Source organism: Pipistrellus kuhlii, unplaced genomic scaffold, assembly GCF_014108245.1.
Source record: "Pipistrellus kuhlii isolate mPipKuh1 unplaced genomic scaffold, mPipKuh1.p scaffold_m20_p_117, whole genome shotgun sequence".
Classification (NCBI taxonomy): Eukaryota; Metazoa; Chordata; class Mammalia; order Chiroptera; family Vespertilionidae; genus Pipistrellus; species Pipistrellus kuhlii.
Window position 1 is genome coordinate 55,094 of NW_023425424.1, and position 24,932 is coordinate 80,025.

Below are 24,932 nucleotides of genomic sequence, written 5' to 3' on the forward strand. Positions count from 1 at the left end.
CAGGATACACAGCTCAGCCGCCCACGTGCGGTCACCCGCTGCCTCCCGGGAACACGGCCATGTGCCCGAGGGGCACCCAGACCCTGAGATGCACACACAGGCGCAGGGACCTCCTGGGATGCCACCGAGCAGGGCACAGGGAAGCCGGGCGATCAGCCGCAGCTGCCGCAATCGGCTCCCTGGTCGCCGGCCTCCTGGGAGGACCCCCTGCCCTCCGACCCGGCCCGGCCCCCATCTGCTTTGAGGCCCCAGGGCCCCCTGCCCTTCGGCCCGCCCCACACGGCGCCCCTGTCCCCCTGGGCTCTGGGCCTTGGGCCTCGGGCCCAGGGACCCACCTCCTCCCGGCACCACGCACGGAGCACAGGGCCTGGGAGGGAGGGAAGGGGCTATGGTAGCGTTTGGTGACTTCCAGGCCGGAGCCTGAGGCCAGGGGCTGGGGGCCTGGGGGCGTCAGAGGCCAAGGGCGGCTTCACTCCTGGGCCCCAGGATCAGGTGATGGCGGGGAGCCTGGAGCAGGCAAGGGGCCTGAGGGTGGTGGGGTGACAGGGCCCCCCAGATCCCCGAATCCCCAAATAGAGATTGCTCGTCATACCAGCACCCCTCAGTGCTGGGTGAACAGCGGTCACATTGTTCCCTCAGGGAATCCAGGCAGGAAAACCAGTCTGCACCTGCTCCGGTGGGGCTGGTTTAGGGAGCGAGAGAGACACCCCTGAGGAGAATCATGGACCAGCCGCCTCTTGCACGCTCGCACTGGGGGCCAATCCCACAACCCGGGCCTGTGCCCTGACAGGAATGGACCCGTGACCTCCTGGGTCATGGGTCGACCCTCAAGCTCTGAGCCACGCTGCCTGGGCCCCGTGACATTCCCCCAGATCACGGGTCCCCCACAGTAGATGTTAGTAACAATGTAACTAACCACCCAGCAATGTTGACAATGTAATAACTAATTAACCACCCTTGATGCCAGCAACAATGTCACACATGACTTGCAGGGGCCCTGCCCTTGGAGCACCTTTCCCATCGCAGTTACGTGGCCCGTGTGGGTGCTGGTAGGTGTAGGCCCACACACACGGCCCCCCGTGCTGTGGCTGCGGGTCACACCCTGACACGCCGGGCAGGCGCGTGGTCCGGGAGCCAGTGCATCCGGGCGTGTGCACATCACACAGCTGCCCGGCCACGCGTGTCCGGAGTGCGTGCCCACGTCAGTGACGCCGGCTGCACAGCTGTGCAGTCTCCACCGCGTTCTGGAGCTGCCATCAGCGCACACAGAACTGCTGGTAATTGGTGTCTAAAACGCGATAAACAGAGGGCAGTACACGCCCATGGGACCATCAGCACCGCCGAGGCCACCAGTACCTGTCAGCTCTAGCGGTTCCCTGCTGCCCGCTCTGATATAAGAGAGAGTGTGACTCAGCGGTGAGAGCGTTAGTCCTTGGGCTGCAGGGCCGGGCTTGTAATAGAGAGTGTGACTCAGCGGTGAGAGCGTTAGTCCTCGGGCTGCAGGGCCGGGCTTGTAATAGAGAGTGTGACTCAGCGGTGAGAGCGTTAGTCCTCAGGCTGAAGGACCGGGCTTTGATTTCCATCAGGGGCAGGGACGTCAGTTTCAGGATCGATGTCTAGCCCCAATAAGGTGGGAGGCAACCAGGTGATGTGTGTCTCCTTTCACCCTATCTCTCCCCCTCCCTTCTACTCTCTCTCAAAATCAATGGGAAGAAAATACACCTGAGTGAGGATTTACAAAAATAAAAATAAAGGACCTGCGGGCTGGATGCTGCCAGCACTCCATACATGTTTCCGTGCCCGAAACCCTCCCCTCATCACTGACCCTTCTACTCCCCCCCCCCCCCCCCCGTCCCCCTACAGGGAGGGCCTGAAGCATTAGCCGGGGCTCCCCTGCCCCAGGGGCAGACCCCTGCGCCCCTAACGGGAGCTTCAGCTTGAGTTGGGGTGACAGGCTGCGGCCTAGCCCAGGCTGGGGAGAGCCCAGCTCCGGGATGGGGAGGGGAGCCCAGGCTTGGGCCTGGGAGAGGTTCTGTTTCTCTGCGGGCAGCGCCCCCTGGCGGCCCATGAAGTCCCCGCGGCTCACTCCTTCCCTGGAGACTGGGGAGACGGAGGAGAGGGGGGGAACCAGGAGGGGAAGAGGCTTCTAGGTGGATCTGGGGGAAGGGAGGGGAGGGAAGCAGGAGGGGAGGAGGAAGGGGAGGGGGAGAGCGGTGAGGATCACGCACACCTGCCGCCCTCAGGTCTGAGGCCCTGAGACGCTGTGACCGGGGACCGCCCTCCCCCTGGCGGGGCCTCCCGCGTGGGGTCCCCACCACAGCCATGCTCAGCCCTGAGGCCTGCCCGGGCGTCACTCCGGGCCCGGCCTCGGGCTCCTCATTTGGGAAAGGGCCGGAGGGTGCTGGTGCCCTGGGACTGCCCCGGAGGCCCCAGAGGCCGAGCGGAGGGTCCCGATGGTTCTGCTTGTCCTGTCGGGTGTGGCTCAGTGGATAGAGCCTCCACCTGTGGACTGAAGGGTCCAGGTTCGATTCTGGTCAAGGGCACGTACCTCGGCTTCAGTTTCGGTGCCGGTTCCGCTCAGGTTGTAGCCAGGAGAATAAACATAAGTGGCTCTCTGCACTGCCATGTTTCTCTCTCTCTCACTTCTTCCTTCCACTCCGTCTAAAATCAACGGGAAAATGCCCTCAGGTGCGAATTAACCAAAAAATGGGAAGAAACAGAGGTGCCTGCTGTGGGTCAGTCGCAGGCTGTGAGAGGAACAGCTCCAGGTGAGCGGCAGGCAGCCAGGGGGCCAGGAGGCCGACCCCACACCTGCACCCCCAGCCCCGGCCCCACAGCAGCCCTGAGGGCGAGGCTGTGTTCCCGGACTCACATGGGGTCCCCCGAGGCCAGCACCCCACCCCACCCCACCTGCTTCCCAGAGGCTGAGGGAGCCAACCCCTACCTCACTGGCTCTTTTGGGAGAAACTCAGCCAGACCCAAGGCTGGGTGACCCCAGGCACAGGCCGCCCCGCACCCTCACCGCCCTCAGCCTCTCCTGGAGCGCATGGCAGAGCTTCACCTCCCTGTGAAAGCTGAGATGCTAGGCCCGGCGGCGGGGCTCAGGGGCTGAGCATCCATCCCTGGCCCAGCAGGTCAGGGTTCGATTCCCGCTCAGGCACATGGCCTGGCGGCGGCTCAGTTCTCAGAAGGGAGTGCAAGAGCCGCCGATGAGTGCTCCCCTCTCATCACTGATGTTTCTCCTCTCCCTCACCTGCCTCTGACATCAGTGGGGATCTATGTAAAAGGAACAAATAAACGGAGAAGAGAGCCTGCAGCCGCCGCGGTGGCCAGAGCCAGGCCCGGGCCGCTGCGCTGGGTCCTGGCAGGGACTGGAGGGAGGAGGGCCTCGGGGTCCTGAGGAGGCCCAGGGGGAGGTCACCGTGGGCCGCGTCCCGCTGTGCCCGCTGAGCGCTGGGCCTGAGCTGTGGCTTATGTTTCTCTTTCCCGTTCCTGGGGGGGGGGGGGGGGTCTGGGAAGCCGGGGCCGGGCTGAGAGGCGGCCTGAGGGGTGGGGTGGGGGGAGGCTTGTTTAGGGGGAGCACTTGGACAGACAGGAGGACCCCCCTCACCCACACCCCCTCACCCACCTGTGAGCCAAGCTCCCCACACTGTGGCCGAGGAGACACCCTGGGAACTGGGCCAGCGGGCGGAGGGGTCCGGCAGAGGTGCTCCCACTGGGACCTGGGCTGCAGCTCTCCCGAAGGGAAGTCTGTTCAGGTTTTATTTCCTCAGCGGCCTGCCCTCTCTCTGCCCTGATTGGTCAGGGCTCAGTGGAGCGGGAGGGAGGGGAGACCCTGGCAGAGACCACCCCTGGTGTCCCCGGGTGCTCCGGTCCCGGACTGTGGGAATCTTTTCTCCTCTGGCAGGTGTGGCTTCCGGCCAGCCCAGGAGCGGAGGCAGGTTGTCTTTTCCAGCGGTTGTTTTTTCCCCAGAGGTTTTTTTTCTTTTGTTTCCTCTTGGTTTCAGAGAAGAAAGGAGTAGGAAGAAGCCTTCCCCTCACACCCCACCCCTCACAGGGGCCACCTCGCCCCGGCTTCCCAGAAGCACCCCCTCTTCCCAGAACCACACTGTTCTCTCACAGCCTGCGACTGACTCACAGCAATACTTTCTGTTTCTTCTCATTTGGGGGTTATTCCCCACCTGAGGACATTTTCCCTTTGATTTTAGAGGGAGTGGCAGGGAGCGGAGAGACAAAGAGAGAAACATCCCAGTGGGAGAGACACATTGATTGTTTTTTCCAGTCTTTGCCCTGACCAGAACCCGGATCAAAACTGAAACAGGGATACAGAGACAGTAAAGCAACAGACTGTGAAATTCCAGTGTGGAGGGTAGTGAGATATGGGGGAGATAAGAGATCAACTTGTACGCATGCATATAAGCATAACCAATGGACAGAAAAACTCTGGGGAGGGAGGGCATGTTTGGGAGGGGGGGCAATGGTAAGATGTGTACACATATAATACCTGAATAAAAAAAGGAACTGAAACCGAGGTACGTGCCTTTGACCAGAATTGAACCCGTGACCCTTCAGTCCATGGGTGGAGGCTCAATCTGTTGTGCCCAGATTTTGTGATCCCCAAAGACGACCAGGGAGCCGAGCCAATGCAATTGCAGAAAGCCTGTATTTCGGACTAGTCCGAGCTCGGTCCCACTTACACAGACAACGGTGCTGTGGGCGAGAGAAGGAATTGAACATATCCCTGGGTTTTATAAGGGTGGTGATGTCACTGCTTTGGCTGACCCTGATTGGTTGGGTGAGGACTAGGGTCAGTTACACAAAATGGAGGATAGCCCCGCCCTGCCCCACAGTGCAACATGGAGTCAGGAGTTGCCCCGTCTGCCCTGCCTTCTCATTCCCCTCTGGTCTTGAGACTTGGGGGCCCAATCACGGGACCGCTTGCACTTCTGAAGGGTGCATAAAGTCCCTCCTTCCCGGTGCCCTGATCTGACATTTTGGGGAGTCCACTAGACATGTCCAGTGGAGACACAAGACTCCACAGTGGGGTCGGGAGTGTCCAGGGCAGAAGTGAGTCTTTCCCCCCCGAACCAGTGTGTGGGGTGTGGGGCTCCTGCAGCCGGAGCGGCCGCAAACAGAATTTCCAGTATCAGGCAGGTTGAGTATGCAGTAACTTGAGCTTGAGGGGGTTGTCTCGGTCTCCGTCGATGCTCCATCGGTTGGCAAAGTCTTCCCGGATCGCAGAGGAGTCAGCTGGCCGAACATGGGTGTGGCGGACCCAGGTCGCAATGCTGTCCACTTTGAGGGCGGTGGGCGTGGTCAGCACCACGATGTATGGTCCTTTCAAACGTGGTTCAAGCGTCTCCCGGCGGCGTCTTTTGACAAAGACCCAGTCTCCTGGCCGATACTGGTGGGGCGTCGGGATCGGGTCAGCCTCGTAGATGGCCTGTAGGTGTGGCCAAATGTCCTCATGTGCCCTCTGGAGCCTTCTTAAAGAAAAAGACATTTCTTGGTTGTCAAATTCAGTTAGCAGTTCTGCCTTAAGATGGGGACTGATAGGCAGGGGCCTACCACACATAATTTCATAGGGAGTGAAGCCTAGGGTATAGGGTGAGTTCCTCTCCCGGTAAAGAGCATAGGGAAGGAGAGCCACCCAGTCCCCGCCAGTCTCCATGGTTAGTTTAGAAAGGGTCTCTTTTAATGTTCTATTCATTCTTTCTACCTGTCCTGAGCTCTGGGGCCTATACGCACAAAGTAATTTCCAATTTGCCCCTATGGCCTTGGCTACTGCCGGTGTTACCTGTGAGATGAAAGCCAGGCCGTTGCCCGATCCTATCACAGCTGGTAGAATGTCCTCCAGTAGCTTCTTAGCGACCGTCTGGGCTGTTTCATGCTTCGTTGGGTATGCTTCTGCCCATCCAGAAAAGGTGTCTACAAAAACTAGAAGGTATTTATAGCCATACTTTCCCAGCCTTACCTCAGTGAAGTCAATCTCCCAGTGCACCCCGGGCTTTGTTCCTCTGAGCCGGGTTCCTTTTCCACTTGACCCGGCCCTTGCTTTTGTAAGCTGGCAAGTTTTACAAGCTGATACAATTTGATCTATTCTGGCGTCCAGCTGGTGAATTTTGATCTTAGCATGCCTGACCAGATCCTTTAGTTTCCGGGACCCTAGGTGAGTCGATCGGTGTATGTGTTTCAACATCGGGATCCCGAGCTGGTCTGGTAGCAGGAACTTCCCGTCTGGAGCATCCATACCACCAGCCTCTGACGTCCTCGTTCGAGGGGTGGCTTTTGATTCACTGTAGTTCTTCCTGGGAGTATCCGGGCTGATCTGGCAGAACTGGGTTCCCTGGCCTGGCAGTTGCAGGGCCAGTGCGGGGACTGCAGTGAGGGCTACTTCCTTGGCCACTTGCTCAGCCTTCTGGTTGCCCCTCGCTCCAGGATTGTTGGCTGTCTGGTGTCCTGGGCAGTGGATGATGGCTAACTTGGCTGGGAGCCATAAGGCAGCTAGCAAGTCGAGTATTTCTTGTTTATTTCTTATAGTCTTTCCTTCTGCAGTCAACAGCCCTCTCTCCTGATAGATTGCCCCATGGATGTGAGCTGTGGCAAACGCGTATCGGCTATCTGTGAAGACACTGAGTCGTTTCCCGGCCCCTATGTCAATGCCTTTGTCAGAGCGATGAGTTCTGCCCGCTGGGCTGACATTCCAGACGGCAGAGCCTCTGCCATAAGGTGCCAGTCTCAGTTACTACAGCTGCGCTGGCGAACCTGTGCCCCTTTCTCATGAAGCTGCTCCCGCTGGTGAGTCATGTGACCTCTGCGTCTGAGAGGAGCCCAGGCTTGGGCCTGGAAGAGGTTCTGTTTCTCTGCCGGCAGCGCCCCCTGGCGGCCCATGAAGTCCCCGCGGCTCACTCCTTCCCTGGAGACTGGGGGAGGGAGGAGAGGGGGGAGGACCAGGAGGGGAAGAGGCTTCTAGGTGGATCTGGGGGAAGGGAGGGGAGGGAAGCAGGAGGGGAGGAGGAAGGGGAAGGGGAGAGCAGTGAGGATCACGCACACCTGCAGCCCTCAGGTCTGAGGCCGTGAGACACTGTGACCGGGGACCGCCCTCCCCCTGGCGGGGCCTCCGCGTGGGGTCCCCACCACAGCCATGCTCAGCCCTGAGGCCTGCCCGGCGTCACTCCGGGTCCCGGCCTCGGGCTCCTCATTTGGGAAAGGGCCGGATGGTGCTGGTGCCCTGGGACTGCCCCGGAGGCCCCAGAGGCCGAGCGGAGGGTCCCGATGGTTCTGCTTGTCCTGTCGGGTGTGGCTCAGTGGATAGAGCCTCCACCTGTGGACTGAAGGGTCCGGGTTCGATTCTGGTCAAGGGCACGTACCTCGGCTTCAGTTTCGGTCCCGGTTCCGCTCAGGTTGTAGCCAGGAGAATAAACGTAAGTGGCTCTCTGCACTGCCATGTTTCTCTCTCTCTCACTTCTTCCTTCCGCTCCTCTAAAGTCAACGGGAAAATGTCCTCAGGTGCGGATGAACTGCGGTGGGCATTTTCTCTGTTTTCTGCGTCCCCCACGGAAAAGCAACAGGTTCCTGAGTGGAGGAGCTGGAGATGAAGAAATTAGAGAAAGAAAGAGACAAGAGGCAGAAATAGATTCATAAAGCTGGGCGCTAGGTGGGCGCCATCCCTCTGATGGAGGCATCCCCCACACTCACCACAGACAACACAGCATATTGATTGGTTTCTAAGGGGGAGTTTAAGGTCAATAGGAGTTTTGGGTGTGCCCAGGTCCTATTCCTCAAGATCTGGGTAAGCTCCTTATTTTTTTTTAAATATATTTTACAGAAAGGAGGAAGGGAGAGAGATAGAGAGCTAGAAACGTAGATGAGAGAGAAACACTGACCAGCTGCCTCTTGCACACCCCCTACTGGGGATGTGCCCGCAACCAATGTACATGCCCCTGACCGGAATCGAACCTGGGACCTTTCATTCAGCAGTCCGACGCTCTACCACCGAGCCAAACCGGTTTTGGCAGCTCCTTATTTTTTGGTACAAGATTTAGCATATCAAGTCCTGGGTGAGTCAAGGTCCTATTTGTACCTCATTCAAAGCACAGGGATAAAGATAAGAAATCAGTACTGATAACTTGATTGTGCCAGTGCTCTCGGGATCAGCTGATAAGAATTAAAAGAATGTCCATTTGTCTTCTCAGGCAGATTAACCAAAAAATGGGAAGAAACAGAGGTGCCTGCTGTGGGTCAGTCGCAGGCTGTGAGAGGAACAGCCTCAGTAATGCCCCAGGTGAGCGGCAGGCAGCCAGGGGGCCAGGAGGCCGACCCCACACCTGCACCCCAGCCCCGGCCCCACAGCAGCCCTGAGGGCGAGGCTGTGTTCACAGGCTCACATGGGGTCCCCCGAGGCCAGCACCCCACCCCACCCGCTTCCCAGAGGCTGAGGGAGCCAGCCCCTACCTCACTGGCTCTTTTGGGAGAAACTCAGCCAGACCCAAGGCTGGGTGACCCCAGGCACAGGCCGCCCCGCACCCTCACCGCCCTCAGCCTCTCCTGGAGCGCATGGCAGAGCTTCACCTCCCTGTGAAAGCCGAGATGCTAGGCCTGGCGGCGGGGCTCAGGGGCTGAGCATCCATCCCTGGCCCAGCAGGTCAGGGTTCGATTCCCGCTCAGGCACATGGCCTGGCGGCGGCTCAGTTCTCAGAAGGGAGTGCAAGAGCCGCCGATGAGTGCTCCCCTCTCACCACTGATGTTTCTCTCCTCCCTCACCTGCCTCTGACATCAGTGGGGATCTATGTAAAAGGAACAAATAAACGGAGAAGAGAGCCTGCAGCCGCCGCGGTGGGAGAGCCGGGCCCGGGCCACTGCGCTGGGTCCTGGCAGGGACTGGAGGGAGGAGGGCCTCGGGGTCCTGAGGAGGCCCAGGGGGAGGTCACCGTGGGCCGCGTCCCGCTGTGCCCGCTGAGCGCTGGGCCTGAGCTGTGGCTTATGTTTCTCTTTCCCGTTCCTGGGGGGGGGGGGGGTCTGGGAAGCCGGGGCCGGGCTGAGAGGCGGCCTGAGGGGTGGGGGTGCGGGGAAGGCTTCTTGCTTCTCCTTTCCTCCCTGAAATCAAGAGGAAACAAAAGAAAAAACAACATCTGGGAAAGTCAACCTGCCTCCACTCCTGGGCCGGCCGCCACGGGAAGACGCACCGGCCAAGAGGAGAAAAGATTCCAACATTCCCGGGACCCTACAGAGCAGGCCCTGGTGTCAGGGCAGATGGGACAGAGCGGGGCGGGCGGGCTCTGCCCAGGGTTACCCCTCCCTCCCTTATCCCCCTTCTCTTCCACCCTCCTCCCTCCCTCCCTCCCCTCCCTCCCATTATCCCCCTTCTTTTCCACCCTCCTCCCTCCCTCCCCTCCCTTCTCTCCGACCCTTCCCTTCCTCCCTTCCCTCCCTCCCTCTCTCCCTCCCTCTTTCCCTCCTTCCCTCTGTCCCGCTCCACTGAGCCCTGACCAATCAGGGCAGAGAGAGGGCAGGCCCCTGAGGAAATAAAACCTGAACAGACTTCCCTTCGGGAGAGCTGCAGCCCAGGTCCCAGGTGTCTCCTCGGCCACAGTGTGGGGAGCTTGGCTCACAGGTGGGTGAGGGGGTGTGGGTGAGGGGGGTCCTCCTGTCTGTCCAAGTGCTCCCCCTAAACAAGCCTCCCCCCACCCCACCCCTCAGGCCGCCTCTCAGCCCGGCCCCGGCTTCCCAGACCCCCCCCCCCCCCCCCCCCGGAACGGGAAAGAGAAACATAAGCCACAGCTCAGGCCCAGCGCTCAGCGGGCACAGCGGGACGCGGCCCACGGTGACCTCCCCCTGGGCCTCCTCAGGACCCCGAGGCCCTCCTCCCTCCAGTCCCTGCCAGGACCCAGCGCAGCGGCCCGGGCCCGGCTCTCCCACCGCGGCGGCTGCAGGCTCTCTTCTCCGTTTATTTGTTCCTTTTACATAGATCCCCACTGATGTCAGAGGCAGGTGAGGGAGGAGAGAAACATCAGTGATGAGAGGGGAGCACTCATCGGCGGCTCTTGCACTCCCTTCTGAGAACTGAGCCGCCGCCAGGCCATGTGCCTGAGCGGGAATCGAACCCTGACCTCCTGGCCAGGGATGGATGCTCAGCCCCTGAGCCCCGCCGCCGGGCCCAGCATCTCAGCTTTCACAGGGAGGTGAAGCTCTGCCATGCGCTCCAGGAGAGGCTGAGGGCGGTGAGGGTGCGGGGCGGCCTGTGCCTGGGGTCACCCAGCCTTGGGTCTGGCTGAGTTTCTCCCAAAAGAGCCAGTGAGGTAGGGGCTGGCTCCCTCAGCCTCTGGGGAGCGGGTGGGGTGGGCGTGGGGTGCTGGCCTCGGGGGACCCCATGTGAGTCCGGGAACACACCTCACCCCCTCAGGGGCACTGTGGGGAAGGGGTCAGGCTTGGGGTGCAGGTGTGGGGTCGGCCTCCTGGCCCTCTGGCTGCCTGCCGCTCACCTGGGGCTGTTCCTCTCACAGCCTGCGACTGACCCACAGCAGGCACCTCTGTTTCTTCCCATTTTTTGGTGAATCAGCACCTGAGGACATTTTAGAGGGAGTGGCAGGGAGGAGGGAGACAGAGAAACATCGATGTGGGAGAGACACTTGGGCTGGTTGTCTCCTGCCTTCGCCCTGACCAGGGCCGGGATCGATCCTGCAGCTGAGGTACGTGCCCTTGACCAGAATCGAACCCGGACCCTTCAGTCCACAGGTGGAGGCTCCCTCCCCCAGAACCTTCTCCAGATCCACCTAGAAGCCTCTTCCCCTCCTGGTCCTCCCCCCTCTCCTCCCTCTCCCCAGTCTCCAGGGAAGGAGTGAGCCGCGGGGACTTCATGGGCCGCCAGGGGGCGCTGCCCGCAGAGAAACAGAACCTCTCCCAGGCCCAAGCCTGGGCTCCCCTCCCCATCCCGGAGCTGGGCTCTCCCCAGCCTGGGCTAGGCCGCAGCCTCAGTCACCCCAACTCAAGCTGAAGCTCCCGTTAGGGGCGCAGGGGTCTGCCCCTGGGGCAGGGGAGCCCCGGCTAATGCTTCAGGCCCTCCCTGTAGGGGGATGGGGGGGGGAGCAGAAGGGTCAGTCATGACCGGACAATTTCAGAATCACGTCTAGAGTGCTGGGCAGCTTCCCGCCCGCAACTGGCTCTGCTGCTCCAGGCACTGAGACTGGAAAGGGGGGGGAACAGAGAGAAATGTGGATGTGAGAGACGTGGACTGCTTGCACACGCCCGGAGTGCACTGTGGCTCCCGGGCCACGCGCCTGCCCTGCGTGTCAGGGTGCGGACCCCGCAGCCGCCGCAGCACGGGGGGCCGTGTGTGTGGGCCTACACCTACCAGCACCCAGCACAGGCCACGTAACTGCGATGGGAAAGGTGCTCAAAGGGCAGGGCCCGGGGCAAGTCATGTGTGACATTGTTGCTGGAATCACGGGTGGTTAGTTAGTTGTTACATTGTTACATTGTTGCTGACATGCACTGTGTGGTTAGTTACATTGTGGCTGACATCAGTGTGTAGTTAGTTACATTGTTACATTGTGGCTGACATGCACTGTGTGGTTAGTTACATTGTTACATTATTGCTAACATGCACTGTGTGGTTAGTTACATTGTTACATTGTTGCTAACAGGCACTGTGTGGTTAGTTACATTGTTACATTGTTGCTAACATGCACTGTGTGTGGTTGGTTACATTGTTACATTGTTTGCTAACGTGCATTTGTGGTTAGTTACATTGTTACATTATTGCTAACATGCACTGTGTGGTTAGTTACATTGTTACATTGTTGCTGACATGCACTGTGTGGTTAGTTACATTGTTGCTGATATTCACTGTGTGTGGTTAGTTACATTGTTACATTGTTGCTGACATGCACTGTGTGGTTAGTTACATTGTTACATTGTGGCTGACATGCACTGTGTGGTTAGTTACATTGTTGCTAACAGGCAGTTCAATTCTTTTCCAGATGGAGCCTCTGAGCGTGAGGACAGCGGTCCTCCAGAAAGAGGAGGAAGTGCCATTGAGGGCGGTCCCCCGGGAGCAGGGGGAAGAACTGGCCTTTCGCAGGGCACACAGAGCCCGGCCCAAAACCAGCCGCTGCCCCAGAGGGGAGAGCCTGAATGAGGACGGCTTCCTTTTCGAATTCAGGTGCCTGTGTCCACACACACCACCCCCCCCCGCCCCCAGTTCACCTCAAACCCCTCCTGGCAGGCAGACTCATCCGCCTGATGCCGTTTTGCAATTTCTGACTCGAGGACGGAGTCATGGACGCCGGGTCCAGGTCAGGCCCTTGGGTCTTGTCTCCCCGGTGCTGCTGGAGACCCCCTGGCTCCTGCGAAGGCAGCGACCCCCGCCAGGCTGCTGGCTGACCTGACCTTCAGGGGCTGTGCCCTTGGGGACCCTGATCTGGGGAATGTCCCGGGGCCCGGCCGGCGTGGCTCCAGTTGGAGGGTCGACCATGACCCAGGAGGTCTCGCTGAGCGGGTCCGCCTGGACACGGGGAAGAGCGAGCTTCGGGCGGGAGCACTGACCCGTGGGCACCCTCCTCCCGCAGGCCGGCCACCCCCGCTCCGTCCGCATCCCAGGAGGAGGCTGTCCACCTGCTTTTCTACTCCGTGTGGAGAGTGGCCAGTGTCTCCTGGGACAACCTGCAGTGGATCATAGCCCTGATGGTTATCAAAGCCAGGGGTGCAGGCCCTTGGCGGCTGGCCGTCGGTGAGTGCAGGGCCTGGGGGAGGGGGAGGGGCGGGCACAAAGGCCTCTGTCCACAGGGGCCTCGCGGGAGGGCTGGGAGCTGAGTGAGACACGGCCTCTGGACAGACGTGTGCGGGCACACACATGTCCTGTCTCAGCAGCACGGGCTCCTCCTGCGGGGCTGTGGGTGCGGCCTGGGGGGCGCCCTGCCCGAGGTGTGTGCCTTTGCCCCCCTGGGTGGGCCGCTCCTGTCTGATTGCAGGGACAGGGGAGCTTGGACCCAGGCCTCTGGCTGTCACGTTAGCTGCTCAGAGAGCGCCCCCTGCCCCCCACTCCCACCCCGGGCCCCAGGCTGTGCAGGAGAAGCTGCCCCTCGTCTCCCACAATGCACCTGCCCTGGGCACAGCCCTCCTCCCATCTGGGGACCAGAGTGTGGCAATGGGGGAGGTGTGGCCGCTTCCTGTGGTCCCTGGGAGGTCGAGTGAGTTGCTCCCTCTAGTCTGGGAGCAGGAGGGTGCCCGGGTGACCCCAACCTGGGGCCGGGACCCAGACCAGCGTTAGAATCCATGGCTGTGGCACGGGCCCTAAATCCTCTGAGGAGCTCCCAGCGACCTCCGAGTCCAGCACTGTGGACAGCCTCACTCACCGAACCTCCCATCCTACAGGGGGCGCCGTCGGACTTTTTCTACTGGCATGGATGTGTTGGAGGGCATTTTAAGTCTGTCCCTCAGAGGGTCAAGGAGCTGATGCCCACTGAGCAGGAGCAGCTACGCAGCCAGGTCATGGCCATCGCCATCAAGCCCCTGACAAGCAGGCCATGGCCAGCAAAGCCGAGCAGAGCAGGAGAAGCTGCTGGAGCTGACCATGGGCTTGGTCACCAAGAAGCTGGAGACCGTCCCGCCTTCGATTCCGGTCAAGGGCATGTACCTTGACTGTGGGGACATCCATCCCCAGTGGGCTGTGTGCAGGAGGCCCTTGATCAATGATTCTAACTATCCCTCTGCCTTCTACTCTGTAAAAAAAAAAAAAAAAAAAAGAATGAAATGGAATTAAAAACAAAAGCAGCAGCTGGGGACCGGAGTGAGGTGCGGAGACCAGGCTGGGCAGGTGGGCGGGCACAGGACTCGGGGCGGCCGGGTGCTGGTCCCGCTCTGGAAAGGGAGAGGGTAGAGAACAGAACGGTTAGAGACACTTCCTGTGCTGAGCAGATCCCTGCAGGCAGCCTGCGGCCTTGAGGCCCGCCCAGCCCAGGTCACCAGAGGCCACGCCACCATCTTGGCGGGCTGTGGGGGGCGCAGAGGGCACCCGGGAGGGACCACACTGCCCGCCCACCTCCGTCCCCTCCGTGCCCAGAGGCAGAGCCTTAGAGGAGGCCTCACTGGGAGGCGAGGGGAGTGGGGAGTCAGCTGGGAGGATGGGGACGTGGGGAGCATCCTGGGGTCAGAACAAGGGTCACGTGAGCTCCCTCCTACGTGGCATCTAAGGGACAAAATAAAGGGATGCCCGGTGGGCGTGGCTGAGCATCCGCCTGCGGACCAGGAGGCCACGGGGTGTTTCTGGGTCAGCACTGGGGGTCCCCTCGGGCCAACGGGAAGCGGGGGCTGGGGCACCGCCCCGCAAGAGGCTCAGCCCAGTCCCTGAGCGCTGGCCACCCGCCCGCAGCCTGTGTGTGCCGCACGCAGACCTCGCTGCTGCTCCGACAGCCCTGCCGGGGCCTTCGCTGAGCCTGCCAGCGCCCTGGCCACCAGCCGACGCCACCCCACAGCCTTTCAGCTGAGCTGGGGCCCTGGGTGGGAGGCGGCAAGCCCTTGGGGAGCTCAGGGAGCAGCTGAGGAGACACGCCAGCCAGTGACCAGGTGCCCACAGCGAGGCCCAGGGTGCTGCCTGGCAGGGGAGGGCGTGAGGACGGGCTCACAGGTGGGATGGTGTCTGCGGCTGCCCCTGCCCTGACCTCGCAGGTCAGCAGGAAGGACACCAAGTGCTGAGAGGCCCGGGGGTGGGCACAGTGGTTAGGTGTCATCCTAGGATCCAGGAGGTCACGGTTCGATTCCTGGTCAGGACACAGGCCCGGGTTGTGGGCTGGACCCCCACTGGGGGGCGTGCAGGAGGCAGCCAATCCGTGATCCCATCATTATGTTTCTACTCTCCCTTCCTCTCTGGAATCAATAAAAAGATGTTTATCCTGCGGAAACCGGGTTGGCTCAGTGGTAGAGCGTCGGTCTGCGGACTGAAAGGTCCCAGGTTCGATTCCAGTCGAGGGCATGTGCGTTTGTTGCGGGCACATCCCCTGTGAGGGGTGTGCAAGAGGCAGCTGGTCGGTTTCTCTCTCATCAACGTTTCTGGCTCTCTATCCCTCTCCCTTCCTCTCTGTAAAAAATCAATAAAATATATTTTAAAAAAAAAGATTTATCCTAAAATCACTGCCACTTCTGAACCCAACAGCTTCACTTGGAGGGATCTCCCTGGAGACTGTCTCTCAGGAGCCAGAACCCAATTGGATATGAAAGCAAAAAGCCTGCGCGGCCTGTGTGATGCTGAGACTGTCCGGAGGCAGCCGCTGGGCGGGGCCCGAGCCCAGGACCGTCACTGACGCCACACACGTGGGCGGAACTCCAGCTCCAGCCCAGGCTCATCCGGGGAAGGGTTCTAAGTGCCTAACAGCAACGATGGAAACAGGATAGAAACACACACACGCATGCACACATGCGCACATGGGCACACGGCATGACAAGGTGTGCATGCAATATACCACGTGTCATGTTGCGTGCTGGAATTCGTAGTTTATTACACACCCAAGTCTTCGGCAATCGTTGACAAATGAAGGGGAAGGAATCCTTTACAAAGACCATGGTTAAACCGTTAACTGAGTGGATGCACATGACATTGATTGACAAGAGGGGCGGGGCAGGGGCAGCCGAGGGGAAGGCCTCTTAGGCTGGTACCTGGTTGAGGACCAGCTGGGGAGGCCTCTTCAGACATAACCAAGTGGAGGTTTTTACGAGATGAGCCCAGGGGCTGAGCAGCTTCAGGCCCGAGGGGGCCTCTGGGGCCCAAAGCCACTGCCCCCTCCCAGGACTGGGCTGGTCATGGGCGACAGCTCAGCACTGGGTGGTCCTCCAGCCCCAGGGTCAGGGGTGGGGCCTCCCGCCCCTGAGGTCAGGGGTGGGGCCGTCTCCTCCCCATGCTCTTTCCCCAGAGAAAGGCAGGCCGGCCCAGGAGAGGGGACCTTCGGTGGGGTGGGACCTCTGACCCCTGGGCCCTGACAGCTGCAGGGCAATGTCTCTGAGACCAAAGGCTCCGTCCTTCCTGACGCACCAGGTTCCATCCACCCAGTTTTCTGTGCACATGGAAGTGGGGCTCTGACATCCTGAGCAGGAGAACTCCCCTCCCTGGAGGCGGAGCAGCGCCCCCTGGAGGCACGGGGAGGCCGAGCAGTCAGCGCCCCCTGGAGGCACGGGGAGGCGGAGCAGCCTGGAAAGGGGCCTCAGGCAGGCAATCCCAGCTTCCTTCCACGCTGACAGCCCCAGGCCCTGCCTTCCCTTTGTCCCTGGCGGTGGGTGAGCCATCCTTTCCGGAACCCGAGGGGTAAAGACTGGTCAGAAGCGTGTGGGGCCGCGGACGGGCCGTGCGGTTCAGGAGGCAGGACAGTGTGGGCCTTTGGGGCGGTCGCTGCTCAGAGGTCGTCCTGACCCCCAGGCCACCAGGAGCACAGCTCTTCCCGCCACAGGGCTCCTCCCGGCTGCTGGGCCGGTGCCCCTGGCGCCCCCCTGCCCCCGTGGGGCCCCCGGAAGGGACTGGGGGACAGGGGGTGGTCTCAGGGGCTGCGTGATTCCAGCAGTGCCGGCGGCCAGGCCCCGAGGGGTCCCAGTCCTGCCGGGGCCGCCAGAGCCACCTCCACAGCCCAGGGGCCGCCCCCTCCGCCCTGCGCGTCAGGAGCGCGGACGCAGAGCCTGTCCCCGCGGCCGCCTCAGGCCTCTGCTCGGCAGCTTCCCGCGGCGTCTTCGTCAGCATCTCCAGACCATCAGGACCAGCCGGGCCGCGAGGAGCCCCAGGCAGGAGCCCCCCCTAGTGCCTAGTCTCCGTACTGCACCTCGGCCTGCAGCTCCTTGGTGACGTAGCCCACCAGCAGCGCCAGCAGCTGCTCCTGCAGCGCCTGGCTGCCCATGACCAGCATGGTGAGCTGCACAGCGTCCGTCCACTCCAGGTGCCTGACGATGGCCGTGACCTGGCTGAGCAGCTTCTCCTGCTCGGCCGGCGGCAGCTCCATGAGGATCTGGGGGACCGGCTTAAACTGCCCGCTGGTCATCCAGGCCCCGAGGAGCCCCCCGACGGCGCCCCCTGGGGGACAGGACGTTCCGGTTAGGGGGGCTGTTCACAGGATTTAGGTGGCAGCCCATGACCCGGCCCATAGCCCACTGTTCAGGCCACGCCCGTGGTCTGGGTCCCGGCCCGAGGTTGGGGTCACCCGGGCATCCTCCTGCTCCCAGACTAGAGGGAGCAACTCACTCGACCTCCCAGGGACCACGGGAAGCGGCCAAACCTCCCCCATTGCCACACTCTGGTCCCCAGATGGGAGGAGGGCTGTGCCCAGGGCAGGTGCATTGTGGGAGACGAGGGGCAGCTTCTCCTGCACAGCCTGGGGCCCGGGGTGGGAGTGGGGGGCAGGGGGTGCTCTCTGAGCAGCTAACGTGACGGCCAGAGGCCTGGGTCCAAGCTCCCCCCCCCCATCCCTGCAGTCAGACAGGAGCAGCCCACCCAGAGGTCACAGGGCACATCCCTTGGGCAGGGCGCCCCCCAGGCCGCACCCACAGCCCCGCAGGAGGAGCCCGTGCTGCTGAGACAGGACACGTGTGTGCCCGCACACGTCTGTCCAGAGGCCGTGTCTCACTCAGCTCCCAGCCCTCCGTGGTGGCAGCTCCCGTGAGGGCGCTGTGGACAGAGGCCTTCGTGTCCCCCGTCCCCCCCCCCCAAGCCCCCCCCCCCCCGGCCCTGCACTCACCGACGGCCAGTCCCGGCGGGCCCCCGACCAGGCCCCCGACAAAGGCCACAGCGCCGGTGAGCAGGGCGCCCCGGCCCGCGTGCTTGACGGCCGCCTTCATCTTCCTGGCCTCCGAGAGGGAGCACAGCAGCCGCATGGCCTCGTCCACCATCAGGGGCATGGCGCGCCCGCCGCCCGAGGGAGGGTGCCCACGGGTCAGCGCTCCCGCCCGAAGCTCGCTCTTCGCCGTGTCCAGGGCGGACGGACCTGCTCCGGGAGGACCGTCAGGTGACCAGCCCTCCGTCACCGAGAAAGCAGCGGCCGGAAGTCAGTAAACAAACAGGCCCGGCCCGTCACTCAGGGATTGAGCGTCGACCTAGGAACCAGGAAGTCAGGGTTCGATTCCCCGTCAGGGCACACACCTGGGTTGCGGGCTCCATCCCCAGTGAAGGAGGCAGCCAGTCCATGATTCTCTCATCACTGATGTTCCTCTTGCTCCCTCCCTCCTTCTCCTTTCCGCTCTGAAGTCAAGAGAAAAAAAACAACCCCGGGGAAAGACAACCTGCCTCCACTCCTGGGCCGGCCACGGTGGGAAGACGCACCGGCCAGAGGAGAAGAGACTCCAGCATTCCCGGGACCCGGGCACACGGGTCCCCACGGAGCAGGCCCTGGCCTTTGGACCGGGTGACAGCGCCTCTGGGGTCAGGAGGCTGGTTGCCCAGCTGGCAGGGCAGGGAGAGGTGGGGCGGGGCAGGGCGGGCTCTGGGAAATAAAACCAAAGCTGAGCTATTTCCAGCTGGAGCTGAGGCCAAGCCCAGCTGGCACCTCCTTCCCGCCCCCTCCAGGGGCACTTCCCCCCCCCCCCCCCCCCCCCCCCCCCCCCCCCCCCCCCCCCCCCCTCTCCCTCCCCCTCCCCCTCTCCAGGGCTGACTCATGCTGACAGCTGCCAAGGAGGCCACAGGGCATAGGGCAGCCTCCAGCTCCGCCTGTGGGTCGATGACGGTTTTTGAACCCCGGGCAATGCGGACCCGTCTCCAATGTGCAACTGTCCTCCCGGTCCCGGGGGAAAACGGGGAGTCCTCAGATCAAACTCGGACCTGCCCCCCCCCCCCCCCCCCCCGGCAGGGTTTCGGAACTTCTCGCAGGCCCAGGAGAGCCGAGTCCCTGTGCCAGTGCCTGGGACCTTCTGTGTGTTTTATATTCATGTACTTTCCATCGGTGTCCGAGGGGAAGCGGAGGGAGCCAGAGAGACACCCTGAGAGAATCATGGACCAGCCGCCTCCTGCACGCCCTCACCGGGACCTGTCCCACAACCCGGGCCTGTGCCCTGACAGGAATGGACCGTGACCTCCAGCTGGAGCCACGCCCGCGGGCCCGGGACATTCCCCAGATCAGGGTCCCCCAGGGCACAGCAGCTGGCGGGGGACGCTGCCTTCACAGGAGCCAGGGGGTCTCCAGCCGCACCCGGGAGGCAAGACCCAAGGGCCTGACCCGGCCCCGGCGTCCATGGCTCCGTCCTCGAGGCAGAAATTGCAAAGTGGCATCAGCCCGAGGAGCCTGCCTGCCAGGTGGGGCTTGAGGCAGCGGAGGGGGGCCCTGGGGCTGGCCAGGAGCTGGGGGAGGGTCCTGGACTCCCCTGCGGCCCAGAGAGCTGTGCGTGTGCGGAGAGAACAGAAAGCAGTCTGTCCTGGCGGGGGACCAGGGGCTGGGAACGGAAACGGGGGTCCCGGGACCAGTGCCCTGCACCAGCGACAGCGTGCCCTCCCGGCTCAAAGCTGCCCGACCCTGGTCCCTCATCGCAACGCCATCTGGGGTTCTGCCGGAGCCGGGCCTCCCCGGGAGCTACCTGTCCCGCGCAGACCCTGCCTGGTGCTCCCCGTGAACGGCCGTTCCTTTCTAGGGGGACAGCTGCTGGCGTTTACAGGGGGGTGGCCCGGCCCCTCGGAGCCGTGTCTGGAAAGCCAGGAGGGAAGGCCGCAGGGAAGGACCTGCCTTCCCCGAAACCCGGGCCGCAGCTGAGCATGCCCTCCCAGCCCTCTTTTTTTTTCTTTTTTCTATATTTTATTGATTTTTTTAACAGAGAGGAAGGGAGAGGGATAGAGAGAAACATCGATGAGAGAGAAGCATCCATCAGCCGCCTCCTGCACACCCACTCCTGGGGATGTGCCCGCCACCAAGGCACATGCCCTTGACCGGAATCAAACCCGGGACCCTTCAGTCCGCAGGCCGGCGCTCTAACCACTGAGCCACACCGGCTTCGGCCCGGCTCTCAAGAAGCTTCCAGGCCCGGCCCCACCGCACCCTCCTCCGGCGCTGACAGACCTCGGGGTCCCCCTCCCGGGTCCCCCCCAGCCCTCCTGGGGGCCCCGCCGCGGAGCTGGCCCGGGCCGCGCCGGTTCGCAGGTGCCGCCGGGACCCCGCGCCCGCGCCCCCACTCGCACCCGGGGCCGGGCCCGGACCCGGTACCTGGGCTGCGGCAGGAAGAGGCGCCGGTGTCCCGGGAGGTCACAGCCGCCTCCCCGGCCCGTGACGGGCGTGGCGCCGGTCCCGCGGGCCGGGGTCAGGGCCGGGGTCAGCCACCCGCCGGCGCTTCCGCTTCCTCCGGCGCCGCCCGCCGGCCCCTCCCGCCGGAGCCCGAGCCGGAGCCGCCGCCTCCCGGACCGGGGTCACCCGGCGGAGCGCTCCGCGCAGGCCCCGCCCCGCCCTCCCCCTTCCGCTCGGGGCGCGGGACCTTCCGGTCGCCCCGGAGCGCGGAGCTGCGGGACCCGGTCCTCAGCCGCAGTCGCCGCAATCGGGGCCCTGGTCGCCGGCCTCCCGGGAGGACCGCCTGCCCTTCGACCCGGCCCGGCCCCCGTCCGCTGTGAGGCCCCAGGCCCCCGCCCTTCGGCCCGCCCCACACGGCGCCCCTGTCCCCCTGGGCTTGGGCCTCGGGCCCAGGGACCCACCTCCTCCCAGCCCCACGCACAGAGCACAGGGCCTGGGAGGGAGGGAAGGGGCTATGGTAGCGTTTGGTGACTTCCAGGCCGGAGCCTGAGGCCAGGGGCTGGGGACCTGGGGGCGTCAAAGGCCAAGGGCGGCTTCACTCCTGGGCCCCAGGACCAGGTGATGTCGGGGAGCCTGGAGCAGGCAAGGGGCCTGAGGGTTGTGGGGTGACAGGGCCCCCCAGATCCCCTAATCCCCAAATAGAGATTGCTCGTCATACCAGCACCCCTCAGTGCTGGGTGAACAGCGGTCACATTGTTCCCTCAGGGAATCCTGGCAGGAAAACCAGGTCTGCACCTGCTCCGTTGGGGCTGGTTTAGGATCAACTACACATTACAAGTCAGCAACAATGTAACTAACTACACAGTACATGCCAGCAACCATGTAACAACTACACAGTAATGCCAGCAACAACGTAACCAACCACACAGTGCATGTCAGCAACAATAATGTTAGCAGCAATGTAACAACTAGCCACCCGTGATGCCAGCAACAATGTCACACATGACTTGCAGGGGCCCTGCCCTTTGAGCACCTTTCCCATCGCAGTTACGTGGCCCGTGTGGGTGCTGGTAGGTGTAGGCCCACACACACGGCCCCCCGTGCTGCGGCGGCTGCGGGTCCGCACCCTGACACGCCGGGCAGGCGCGTGGCCCGGGAGCCACAGTGCACTCCGGGCGTGTGCACACCACACAGCTGCCCGGCCACACGTGTCCGGAGTGCGTGCCCACGTCAGTGACGCCGGCTGCACAGCTGTGCACAGTCTCCACCGCGTTCTGGAGCTGCCATCAGCGCACAACAGGCTCGGTTTCTCTGCGGGCAGCGCCCCCTGGCGGCCCATGAAGTCCCCGCGGCTCACTCCTTCCCTGGAGACTGGGGAGACGGAGGAGAGGGGGGGAACCAGGAGGGGAAGAGGCTTCTAGGTGGATCTGGGGGAAGGGAGGGGAGGGAAGCAGGAGGGGAGGAGGAAGGGGAGGGGGAGAGCGGTGAGGATCACGCACACCTGCCGCCCTCAGGTCTGAGGCCCTGAGACGCTGTGACCGGGGACCGCCCTCCCCCTGGCGGGGCCTCCGTGTGGGGTCCCCACCACAGCCATGCTCAGCCCTGAGGCCTGCCCGGCGTCACTCCGGGCCCGGCCTCGGGCTCCTCATTTGGGAAAGGGCCGGATGGTGCTGGTGCCCTGGGACTGCCCCGGAGGCCCCAGAGGCCGAGCGGAGGGTCCTGATGGTTCTGCTTGTCCTGTCGGGTGTGGCTCAGTGGATAGAGCCTCCACCTGTGGACTGAAGGGTCCGGGTTCGATTCTGGTCAAGGGCACGTACCTCGGTTGCAGGATCGATCCCGGCCCTGGTCAGGGCGAAGGCAGGAGACAACCAGCCCATGTGTCTCTCCCACATCGATGTTTCTCTCTCCCTCCCTCTCCCTCCCTCTCTGAAATCAATCATATTTGTTCTGGAGGCTCCAGGCACAGTATTCGTGCCAGAGCAGGCTTCCTGCCCCGGCTGCGGGCACGGCTTCCCTCCGGCCCCTGGGACCCGGGCTCCCTCCCAGCCCCGTCTCCCAGGAAGGTCGTCCGGTCTAATGAGCAGGTTACACTTTTATTACTATAGATTATTATTACAGGTAATCTACTGTTAGGTTGGAGGTGGCAAATAAAGTGTGGGTCTCAGGGGGCCGCGCGGCCACGCTGCTGCAAAAGAAACTGTAAAAGTCTGCGGGTGCCGCCGAAGCCGGTGTGGCTCAGTGGGTAGAGCGTCGGCCTGCGGACTGAAAGTTTCCAGGTTCGATTCCGGTCAAGGGCATGTACCTTGGTTGTGGGCACATCCCCAGTAGGGGGCGTGCAAGAGGCAGCTGACTGATGTTTCTCTCTCATCGATGTTTCTAACTCTCTATCCCTCTCCCCTCCTCTCTGTAAAAAATCAATAAAATACATTAAAAAAAAAAAAAAAAGGTCCGCGGGTCCCGAGGGAGGGCTGGCCGCGCCGGGAAGCCTGGGTCTCGGGCGGAGAGAAGCCGTGTCCGTGGGTGCGTGGAACACGCCATTCTCACGCGAGTATGTCTGTGTCTGCCCCGTGTCCCGCATACCGCAGTGCTGGGACCATGGCTTTCACCAAATGGCGGTGTCTGCCCTGGGAGGCTGCACACAGGACCTCGCGGAGCCGCGGCTGTGATTCCGGAAGGTTCTTTCCAGCCACGGGGGGCGGGCCGCACCTCCGGGGTTGGGGTCCCTGTGGGGAGTGGGGGGCTGCGGTCAGTTAGGGGTTTGGTTCAGGGGGTGGGTTTCCTTGGCTGAGGCCCCCCCCCCATGCTCCTTGCTGTAGGCACCAGTCTAGCAGGTCCCTGCTTACCGGCCTGTGGGCTCACACCACCGACATCGCCCCTCATCCCCGGGCTCTGGAGGGGTGAGCTCCCGAGGCCGCCTCCGGGGCCTGCGGGCGGCCCCCTCTTCTCTGTGCGCGGGGAGCAGGGTGTAGGGGCTCCGGCGTGTGAACTGGGGGCAGGCAGTTCAGTCCAGAGGGCTGCAGAGCGTCTGCTGAGATTGCCGAGGCCCGGCCGGTGGCCCAGTGGTTAGAGTGCCAGCCCACAGGTGAAGGGCCTTGGGTTAGGAATCCAACTCCTCTGGATCCAAATCCAATGCCCTTCCCCTCTGACATCCATGAAAGCACATTTTAAAAAGCAAAACAGAACAGCGGCCATCTTCTCAGTCCGGTGGCCCCTCCTGCTGCCGGAAACCTCACGGCCGCGCTGAGCGGTCACCACCGAGGCCGCGGGGGCGGCCGGTCAGTGCAGCCCTTTTGCCCCAAATCACTAGAGCAGGCGCGACCCCGCGTCTGTCCCCCGGGGGGGGGGGGGAGCCTGCGTGGGGCGGGGCACGGGTGGCGGGTGTCTCCCCGCCCACGCCCTCGTGGACAGCGGCCTGACCCCCTCCTTCGCGGCCGCCGTGGGAGGGAGCGCCCGTGCAGACCTGGGCTCGGCCTGCTGTCTTTTTTTAATAAAATGTGTTTTTATTGATTTTACTGTTTTTAAAATATATGTCATTGATTTTTTACAGAGAGGAAGGGAGAGGGATAGAGAGCTAGAAACATCGATGAGAGAGAATCATCCATCAGCTGCCTCCTGCACCCCCCACTGGGGATGTGCCTGCAACCAAGATGCATGCCCTTGACCGGAATTGAACCCGGGACCCCTCAGTCCTCAGGCTGACGCTCCATCCACTGAGCCACACCGGTTTCAGCTCTTTTTAAAAAAAAATATTTTATTGATTTTTTTACAGAGAGAAAGGGAAAGGGATAGAGTTAGAAACATCGATGAGAGAGAATCATGGATCAGCTGCCTCCTGCACCCCCCACTGGGGATGGAGCCTGCAACCAGGGCATGTGCCCTGACCGGGAATGGAACCCTGACCTCCGCCTGCTGCCTCCCACAGACCACACGGACGCCAGGTGTTTGCTGGAGGGGAAGCTGGGCGTGAAGCACGCCGCCTTCTTCCGGGCGCCGAGTGCCTCAGGGTCACCTCCGAGGAGCCACTGCCGAGGCCCCTCCTGGGAGAACCCTCCCCTCCCGGCACCAGCCGGTTCGCCCCGAGGCGGGGCCAGGCTGCTGCTGCGCCGGGCGGGCTGGGAAGCTGCCACCAGGGGGAGCTGGAGGCCGGGAATCCAGCGCCCAGGCCGGCCGCCGCTCTGTCTGACTTCACACCCCGGCGTTTAGCCCTGTCTTCCCTGATGCGTCCTGGGGCGCCCGCGGCGGCACTGGGGTCCCTGTGGTGACGAGGAACGCAAGGCGGGCTGCCGTCCCCCAGCCGGGCCTTCCACACGCCGGCTGCTCACCTCGGGAGCCGCACACGGGCAGACACCCCACGCCTCTGCCTGTGGTTGTTGGTTTTTTAAAAATATTTTTTAGAGGAAGGAAGAGAGAGGGAGAGAGAGAGAAACATCCACAATGAGAGAGAATCAGGGACCGGCTGCCTCCTGCACGCTCCACACGGAGGATGGAGCCCGCACCCCGGGCCTGTGCCCTGCCCGGAATCGAACCCTGACCTCCGGGCTCCTAGGTCAGCCCCTGAGCCCTGGGAAGTGGGATGTGGAGACACAGGGAACTGGGCCTTTCCCCAAGCAGAGCCTGAGAGGCACGCCGGGCCCAGGGAGGTGGGTGCAGGGTGGTCCCCGAACGGGGGCGGCCCTGAAGGCGGGCGAACTGAGGCACGGCAGTGAGAGCAGGTTTTAAAGACACACACACCCCCGCGCTGAGACCCCGTAAGCGGCTGCTCTC

General features: G+C 62.8%; 1 protein-coding gene and 1 long non-coding RNA gene across 2 annotated transcripts; one reads left to right on the forward strand and one right to left on the reverse strand.

The window, feature by feature from the left end:
- The first annotated feature begins 11,824 nt into the window (after positions 1 to 11,824).
- Positions 11,825 to 14,781, forward strand: LOC123652108. Its single transcript, XR_006741210.1, has 3 exons — positions 11,825 to 12,160; positions 12,567 to 12,727; positions 13,372 to 14,781. It is a non-coding gene; the product is annotated as an uncharacterized LOC123652108 (long non-coding RNA).
- A 717-nt stretch (positions 14,782 to 15,498) lies between these two features.
- On the reverse strand, positions 15,499 to 20,332 carry LOC118716046 (protein C19orf12 homolog). The gene is made up of 3 exons (XM_036432730.2): positions 20,151 to 20,332; positions 17,706 to 18,060; positions 15,499 to 17,044 (listed from the first exon to the last, which is right to left on the reverse strand). The coding sequence occupies exons 2-3, from the start codon at positions 17,863 to 17,865 to the stop codon at positions 16,779 to 16,781; spliced, it is 426 nt and encodes a 141-aa protein (XP_036288623.1). The 5' UTR covers positions 17,866 to 18,060; positions 20,151 to 20,332; the 3' UTR covers positions 15,499 to 16,778.
- Between the last annotated feature and the right edge of the window lie 4,600 nt (positions 20,333 to 24,932).

Bases quoted from the DNA above. Each gene is read 5' to 3' on its own strand.
- LOC118716046 (XM_036432730.2), bottom strand. From the start codon at position 17,865: ATGCCCCTGATGGTGGACGAGGCCATGCGGCTGCTGTGCTCCCTCTCG. The intron at 17,045-17,705 runs GTGAGTGCAGGG...CCTGTCCCCCAG, and splicing joins CCCGCCGGGACTGGCCGTCG to GGGGCGCCGTCGGGGGGCTC.